General features: G+C 45.3%; 1 protein-coding gene across 1 annotated transcript in view; it reads right to left on the reverse strand.

Annotated features, from left to right (window-relative positions):
• LOC311233838 (solute carrier organic anion transporter family member 5A1-like) overlaps positions 1-8,818 on the reverse strand; it is a 131,206-nt gene extending 122,388 nt beyond the window's left edge. Inside the window, exon 1 of the mRNA XM_084320877.1 lies at positions 7,867-8,818. Coding sequence (XP_084177003.1) covers positions 7,867-8,797 — 931 coding nt within the window. The 5' untranslated portion in view covers positions 8,798-8,818. The remainder of the gene's footprint in view (positions 1-7,866) is intronic.
• Between the last annotated feature and the right edge of the window lie 624 nt (positions 8,819-9,442).

The following is a 9,442-nucleotide window of genomic DNA, read 5'->3' on the forward strand; positions in this document are numbered from 1 at the left end:
TAGCTAGTGCTAACGTCCACTGTCAGTGTCTATATAGCGCCATGGTCTAGACTAGGCTGCTTTTTTTTCTCAGTTGAAAAAAGTTGAACTTTTTGGGCTAAGACTGCAGAGACAGGGAACGTTAGTGCTAGCTATCTTATATCTGATGATTTATAAGTTTGCTATAGCAATGCAATCACAGGTTCCTTTATGGACGATGTCATTTGTAAATAGTGTGTTCCCCTGCAGGAGATCAGAGTAAGACACACACACACACACACATAGCTCCTCTCACTCACACACAGCTAGGGATGGGTATCGTTAAGATTTTATCGATACTACTACTTATCGATACTGCTTAACAGTTCGGTACTTTATCGATACTCTTATCGGTTCTTTTTTATTTAGCAAAAAATAAATACAAAATTATTAAGAACAAAATCGACATTGCTTTATTATTCTTTTATATAACTATATTACTGCACATGGCTACTTTTTTATCAATTAATAAAAGGCAGTCAGATAAATTAATTATTTTGGGACTTTCTATTTTATTTAGAAAGTTCTTAAATCAGAATGTCCCACCCAATACCCAGCTGTTAAAAACGGTTCAATACTCCATGTTATTAGTAGAGGCTGTGTGTCTTGGTGCGCTCCGGGTTCTGTTTACGGTTTGCGTTTTGAGCGTGTAAGCTTGCCATAGGCGATGATTAGGGATGCCCCGATCGATCGGCCACCGATCGTTATCGGCCGATAATCAGTATAAATATGCGATCGTGATCGGTGATAATGCTTTATTTTCGCCGATCGTCAGAACCAATCGAAAAACATGATCCAATTCTTAGCGGAGATCTCACTCGCTCTCTCTCTCAAGACACACAGAGCTGCCTGCAGGCCCCTCCTCCTCCTCCTCCTGCCCCTCCCGCACGCCTAAATATTAAAGGCAACCAACTTGTGTCTAGCCACGCCCAACTTGCGTCTAGCCACGCCCCCGCGGCAGCAGCAGAGCGGAGCGGCAGCATTATGTAGCAGTAATCCCCCCTCTTTTAACATCGACAACTAGCTCAACTGGTAGCACCGCCTTGCTGTGGATCCTGCGGTCCGTTGGTGACAAGTTCGATTCCCTTAAATTTTTTTTTTTTTTTTAACGTGCATTCTTTCGCCGGTTAAGTTTAGGCATGTTAACTTTAAGCATTGTTTCGGAGTTGGTTAAGGTTAAGGTTAGGCATTGTTTCGGAGTTGGTTAAGGTTAGAAGGGTTAAGTTTAGGCGCTGTTAAGGAGCTGGTTAAGGTTAGAGTTTGTCTTAGAGAATGGCAATAGACAGCCTATTTCCGCGCTGCAGCTCTCTCGCGCTGCCGCGGTCACATGGGCGTAGTGGCCAATCAGAGAAACGCTAAACACAAGTTGGTTGCCTAAAATATTCACGCCTCCCGCACCCATGTAAACACGAGTCTAGTCTAGTCTAGTGGGACCTCCGTGAGATAACGTTAGCTACCGTTACAAAATGACCCAGTCAACTATTCACTTTTAGTTTAATTTAGTTTTAATATGAGGCATTGTCTAACGTTATCTAGCTGGCGAGCATTTTGACTTGTTGCGTGGTGGCGATGTCTCGCAGATAATACAACTACAAGCATAATTATATAATATATCTATTTTATAAAAAAAAATCAAAAGAAGTATATAAAATAAATAACAAATAAAAATGTTAATCAAAAACGATCGATATCGGCCGATATGGCTCAAGACGATCGGTGATCGGTAGGGATGGGTACCTTTCACATTTGAACCGATACCGGTACCGGTACCTGTGAATCGATACCGGTACCCAACGGTACCTTTTTTCGGTACTTTAGTCTCAAGAAATGTAATTTGCCTACCTCAGTCGTAAAAAATCCAAACTACAATTTCGACAGTTTTCGGCTTGTCATTGCTCCGACTGCTTTGTTGTTGAATCAAGTCAAATCCTAGGTAAGCATATATTGTGCGTGTGAACGTTGACATGAAAGAAAAAAAAAGTAAAAAAAAAAACTTGATTCGATACTCGGTAGTACCGACGTGTTTCGGTTCGGTACCTCAAAAGTACCGAATTCGGTACCCATCCCTAGTGATCGGTAGCAAAAAACGTGATCGGGGCATCCCTAGCGATGATGTCACGCTCTAACGTCAACACAGGAAGAGTTTTAACACATGGTGGTGGAAACTGGATGCTGATATAAAGAAACAAATAACCAATAAATATGAAGTTATATTTGAACCTCTGTTGTCAAGCCTTGTCAATATAACCCACCCCCTTTTCTCACAAATGGAACTGGTGTTGTGGAGTCCGCTTTGAGCGTTTTCCAGGGTTAGCGGCTAACGCTAGTTAGCTAACGCTAATTAGCTTAGCCTTAGCAAACATTGCTTGCATCAATTATATTGCATGTCATTGATCTACCGGTCGATCACGGCCGACTGGTTGGGCACCACTGGTCTATAGAAATAAATGCATTCGAACAAGAAACCAATGTATAGTAGACATAGCAATGGCAAAAAAAGTTGAGTGTGAGTAATAATGGCAGAGAGAAGAGAGATAGTTCGCAACGTTTAAATTCCTCGAAAAAAAACTCATAGTAATAATAATTTCTAGAGTATCGATAGCAGTACCGATAACGTCGGCGCTTATCAATACTCTGTTTTTTTTCTAATTTAGTACCGGTTCCCGTTTAGAACCGGGGTCCGGGGGGCATCCCTACTGACACAGCAAACAAAAGACCTAGAAGTCTGTCTGATCTGACTCATCCACCTCCTCTCCTCTCCCCCTACAGCTGTTGGAGATGGTGGAGCCTAGTGAGTGGATCCACGTCACCCTCTTGGACCAGGTTAACAGCCCCATCAGAACCGCAGTGCTGGGGAAGAGGCTGCTACTTTTAAAACATTATTTGCACATTATCTTTACATTTAAACTTGCACTTTAATTTGTATTATTTAATTTGTTTTCATTATGATTGATTATTGTATTTGTTATTAAAATACATTTGATTAAGCAAGTAGCTTAATTAAGATCCAAATTCAAATGTTTCATGAGTCGTTATTTAAATTTGCTATGGGATCATGTTAAGGCAGAGGGAGGGTGACATTCACAGGTGTGCAGACTTGAGCATGTGAGGTAAAACATGCACTGGAGCCCTGAAAAGGAGCCGCGCCCACAGGAAGCAGAGATGGAGGGTGTGACTGAAATAATCGTTAGATTAGTCGACTAATCGAAAAAGTAATCGACAGATTAGTCGACTACCAAAATAATCGTTAGTTGCAGCCCTAGTTGACACCACGTAGGACACGCGTGCCCCACGAAAACACTAGTAGTTTTGAGGGCCTACCACCCGCCCTGAAAAAAATCCTAGGGGAAACACTGCAAAAACACCTGCACCACATGCTCCCTTACCTAAATACACAAACACCTGCACTACACGCTCCCTTACCTAAATACACAAACACCTGCACCACACGCTCCCTTACCTAAATACACAAACACCTGTCCTGCACTACACGCTCCCTTACCTAAATACACAAACGCCTGCCCTGCACCACACGCTCCCTTACCTAAATACACAAACACCTGCACTACACGCTCCCTTACCTAAATACAAACACACCTGCACTACACGCTCCCTTACCTAAATACAAACACACCTGCACCACACGCTCCCTTACCTAAATACACAAACACCTGCACCACACGCTCCCTTACCTAAATACAAACACACCTGCACCACATGCTCCCTTACCTAAATACACAATCACCTGCAACACACGCTCCCTTACCTAAATACAAACACACCTGCACCACACGCTCCCTTACCTAAATACACAAACACCTGGACCCATAATGCTACCTTACCAAATACACTTCAACCTACTTTATTTTCCTTTCGGAACTTCATTTGTGCAGTGGTTAAAAGACAAACATACAGTCACAAATAATACATTGACACTCACCACTATAAAAAACACAAACTACATTAAAACAGTAAAAAACACCACTAAAAACAGCCTTAAGCATTTACGTTCATAACGGCGATGAATACATCCTAAAGAATCCTTGACTTATGGCACAGGTTTGAAAGTGGAAATGGTATATCTTTTAACACATTCTGGGCCGTCTAATATCACTCTAGACGTTTGTGAGGCTGTTTGTAGAGCTAAATCTATACTTTATAGTATTGCTATCTGTCCATTCTCATTGTCAATTGAGACCATAAACCGTCCCTTCAAAATGGCGTAAAGAAAAAAAAATCATCAATACGTTCTCATTTTATAGCCTCGTGAATATAAGCGTTATATGGGATTTGAACTAGTATATTTCCTGGAAGGCGAGATATAAGGCACTACGTTAAATCCAATGGCATTTCGGTTATAGAGAAGCTAGAGTTAAAAATCAAACTGCATTTGATCGATATGATGGTCCACCATGAATGCATGAAAGGGGGGGGGGGGGGGGGGGCGCGGGACATCGTTTCTGATTATTGATTAACAATAACGGCATTAGCCTCAGTAGCCTCATTCGCTGACCGGGTGGATGGCTATCAAAGCAAGGCCCGACCAAGCTGAAATTGACGTCAAATCGATCTTACCTGTGACCGGTTGGACTGCAAAAAGGATTTCCCAGTTATCGATCGTCATCTGGTAGATCGATATGTCCATTGGCTGATCATATATTCCTTTACTGCACACTGAAACCGCGTCCCAAAACGTATTCCGTGCTACATGCTACAGGCATAGCTTCAGGTTAGCAGAAAACTACATTGAAGATTCAGAAAAAACAAGACAACTTCTGCCACAGGGAACACTGCATTATCGAGACAGCGCCCCTACGAGGATCTGGCCGGTAATGCACTTTTTCGAAAAGAGTAGGGTAAATCTGCAGTGCCGCTTGGTGACATTGAGTAGGTTATTAACACTTTAAGGACCAGCCACGAGTATATACGTATTTCGATTCCATGCGTTGTGGACCAGAGCCACGTATATACTTGTGGCAATGCCTGAGGCTAATGTCGCAGGTTTCTCCACCCTCCTTTCAGCCCTTGCAACCTCCTTCAACAAGCTCTGTCCCCTCGTTGAGAAACCTGCCCGCCGTTCCCCACCCAGTCCATGGCTGACAGATCCAGTGAGAGAACAAAGACAGGTCCTGAGAGCAGCTGAAAGGAAGTATAGAAAGTCACGCCTCACTGCTGACATCGACACATATCACAACCTCTTGTTAACATTCTCCAAAACCATCACTAATGCCAAAGCTTCCTTCTTCCACCATAGGATCGAGGCCTCTGCCAAGTGAAAGGCCTCTCCTCTGTCCTGATTCTCCTAGATCTATCTGCAGCCTTCGACACAGTCAACCACCAGATCCTCCTTGCGGCCCTCGTTAGGAATGGGAGTGGCTGGCTCTGCGCTGACATGGCTGTCATCATACCTCAATGACCGCTCCTACCAAGTGTCATGGAGAGGGACCCTGTCGGCCACCCGCCCCCCTGCGGACGGGTGTCCCACAGGGCTCGGTTTTAGGAACCCTTCTCTTCTCCCTCTACACTAAATCACTGGGTAACATTATCACGTCTCATGGCTTCTCCTACCATTGTTATGCCGACGATACTCTACTCTTCCTCTCCTTCCCTCCCTCAGATATCCACGTCTCTGAGCGGATCTCGGCCCGTCTGTCCGACATCTCCGCGTGGATGACGACCAACCACCTCAAACTGAACCTAAGCAAAACAGAATTGCTCCACCTGCCGGCCAAATCCTCCCCCCTAACAGACCTTTCAATCACAGTCGAGAATGCAGCTGTGACTGCGTCCCCGACGGCCAAGAACCTTGGTGTTGTCCTCGACAACCAGTTGAACTTCTCTGCTCACATCGCAGCAACGACCAGAACCTGCCGATTTCTCCTGAGCAACGTCAGAAGGATCCGCCCCTTCCTGACAAAAGAAGCCACCCAACTCCTCGTCCAATCAACAGTCATCTCCCGCCTCGACTACTGCAACGCACTGCTCGCTGGCCTCCCGGCCACTGCCACTAAGCCTCTTCAACTCATTCAGAACGCAGCGGCCCGCCTGATCTCAAACCTACCGAAGTTGGCCCATGTCACCCCACTTCTTAGGGACCTGCACTGGCTCCCCATTGCTGCACGAATCCGCTTCAAGGCCCTCGACCTAGCATACCGTGCGGCAAAGGGAACCGCTCCCGCCTACCTCCGGTCAATGGTCTCTAACTACACACCCTCAAGACCCCTACGCTCTGCATCTTCTGGCCGCCTCAGACCTACTCCTATCCAAGCTCCGGGAGGGTCATCAAAGAGAAGTCGCCTATTCTCAGTCCTTGCCCCACAATGGTGGAATGAACTACCCACCCCAGTTAGGACAGCCGAATCACGTCCAATCTTTCGCCGTCGACTAAAGACGCACTTCTTCAACCATTATCTGAATTTAAAAAAAATTAAATAATCTAACTAACCGTACTGTCATGCACTTGTCCTAATAAACTAACCTACACTGTAGCACTCAACACTTTGATGAACATTGTTGCTCAGCTGAAGAGTTGTGCCCTTCCTGATGGCTTGTCGTACAAAACTTGTAAGTCGCTTTGGATAAAAGCGTCAGCTAAATGACTAAATGTAAATGTTATTGTTTTATTCCATATTTATAACTCTATTAACGTCCGCTATCAAGATCCATGCCCTACCCACATATTTGATTTTCGAAACATGCACTACCAGCCAGATCCGCTTAGGGGTGCCATCATTGAGGGGATTTAAAAAAAAAATCTTTTACAGTCCTGTGGGCGGATCATATGAGCCTCGATTCCAAACGAAGACCCTCCATCTTTGATCCAGTTACCGAACGTATTTTTCAGCCTGGAATAATGGGATTTATGATTAGCCAATGTACATATCGATCTACCAGAATCCGATGACTAATGAAGAAATGCTGCCGGCGATCACATGGCCTGACGGTAGGACACTATTCCCCCAAATTACAGCTGGATTGGACATTGTTTTAAAACCTAGCGTGATGATGAGGAACATGGCTGATTGAACGCACACTATATTGCTAATCAATAATACTAATCGGCATTCCCCACCGCCCCCATTTCATCCATAGATGCTCTGTAATAGTCCGGATGCTACGCAGTTTGTTTTATTTCATTCGTATATATACAGCAGAAATGGCGTTTGATATAACGGCGCCAACGTTTAGCCTATTTTCTAGCTTCCTGGAAAAAAGACTAGACGAAAAGCGCGATAAACCTTATATTCACCAACCGATGGATTATTATTTTCTTTAAGCCATTAACGGTTTATGCACTCAAGTGACAATGAGAATGGACAGATAGCAATACTATAAATTATATATATATCTCTTAGAAAGTACATAGGTTTGTAAACAAACCGCTGTCCTCTGAGGCATAAATCGCTGCAAGACTGCGGACGCCAAAGTGTTAAAATGGAATAAAAGCCAAAACAACCTACCGTGGTTGGCCCTCTAGCATTGGATCCGAAACACGGACATGTCCGTGGTTGGCCGGGAAACCGTTAAATTGTTATTGGGTTTTTTTCTGTTTGTTTGTTTTTGTGCAGTGTGGGGGGGGGGGGGGTAAACAATTTTGAATGGCAACTGATATGAATTGAAATTATGTGAAATATAATTGATATTCCCAAATAAAATAAAATATATAAAAAATATATATAAAAAAACACCACTATAAAAAACTACATTAAAACTACAGTACTTAAAAGCATGATATATTAAAATCCATATGGAGCAATTCTATATGTATATAAATAATAATAATACAGATGATATGCATCCATCAGGTGGAAGGGGAACACAAACACCTGCACCCACACACTCCCTTACCTAAATACAAGGAGGCGTTGTCCTTCTTGACGTTGTCATCCAGGTAGGTGGGTCCCAGGGTGTAGATGGGCGTGGAGCCCATCCCCACCAGGATCTGGGCGACGACGAAGAGCGCCACGTACAGGTTGTGCTCGTTGCCCTCCTGGTCCCGGGGGCAGGACGCGTCCGCGCGCTCCCTCCCGCTGCCGTTGACGCACAGACCCTCGTTGCCCAGGGAGGACTTGACCTCCTGGATCTGATAGGGAGGCGAGATGAAGTGAGGCAAGGAGAAGAGGGCGGCGCCCACGGCGATGAAGACCCCGCCCACCGCCAGCCAGCGGGGCCTCTGGCCGCGGCCACCGAAGTAGCTGATGAAGACCACAACCACCAGGCTGCCGATGTCGAAGCAGCTGACCAGGAGGCCAGACTCGGAGCTCCTCAGGCTGTACCGCTTCTCGATGGTGGTGATGACGCTGCTCAGGTAACCCGACACCATCAGCGACTGGATGAACGTCAGGTAACACATGCAGAACAGGAAGCAGCGAGAGTCCTGCATAAGGACACTCAGGTACTTCCTGCTGGGTAAACGGATCCAACCCAACTTGGAGGCAAAGAAACCCGGCTCTTTTCTCCTCGCCAGGTTTTTACTCCTGCGAGTCTCCGTGTTCTGCATGTAGGAGCTAGGCCGACTCAAGGCCGCCTTCCCAGGCTTGGATTCAGCCTGAAAGGACTCAGTCCTGGCCGGGGGTGGGATGAATTCAGTGCTCTCCTCCACCGTTATCGACATCTGTGTGGAGCTAGCTAATAAGGTTTCCTCTTGAGGAGCGATGTTGTGATTCAAGATAGGCAGGCTTTTGGATTTGAAGTCGGCGGCAGCTTCCTCATGCTCACTGGAGTACTCATCCTCTTTCCGAAGGGACTCGGACAGCTCGGCCTCTTCGTGGTCAGCCATTATCTCCAGTTCAGCCTGCCTTCCTTCAGTATGCAAAAACAACAAAGTCCCAAGTTTCAAGCCTACATTTATGATTCAGAATCTGTCAACGTGTATACCCACAAAACGTTCTCTGGTATCAAGCAAGCCCCCCCCCCCCCCCCCCCCCACAAAGAAAACGGGCTTGCGGTTTGTACATTTGCTATTCTGCAGTGCAAGTAAGAGTCTCTGGTCCCGGTTATCTTCTCCTGCACACTTCCGCCACCATCTGATCCGACTCTCACGCCTCCACACCAGCTCCGGTACTGCAGCTCTGCAGACAGGACTCACTGCAGACGCTCACAATTCTGTACTTGGCAGGTGAGCTTTGGTGGACAGGATGATGTTGTCGTTTGGAGACTTGCAGGACGAAAATAAACTCAGGGGTTTGGCAATGCATCTCTTGCAACCCTGTTTTAGATTAGATAAAAAATGTATCGTCATCGTACAGCACATAAAGTACAGCGAAAAGAAGTTGGCATCTAAGCAGAGAGCAAATGTAACAGTAAAGTGCATACAAAATACATGATTCATGTACAGTATAATTATGTACAGTGATGCAGGTATAAATATACTATGGTACTAACTAAGCCATACTGGCCAGTGGTATAACACAATGACAATATA

The sequence above is a fragment of the Notolepis coatsorum genome (genome assembly GCF_963971535.1).
Source record: "Notolepis coatsorum genome assembly, chromosome: 8".
NCBI classification, from domain to species: domain Eukaryota; kingdom Metazoa; phylum Chordata; class Actinopteri; order Aulopiformes; family Paralepididae; genus Notolepis; species Notolepis coatsorum.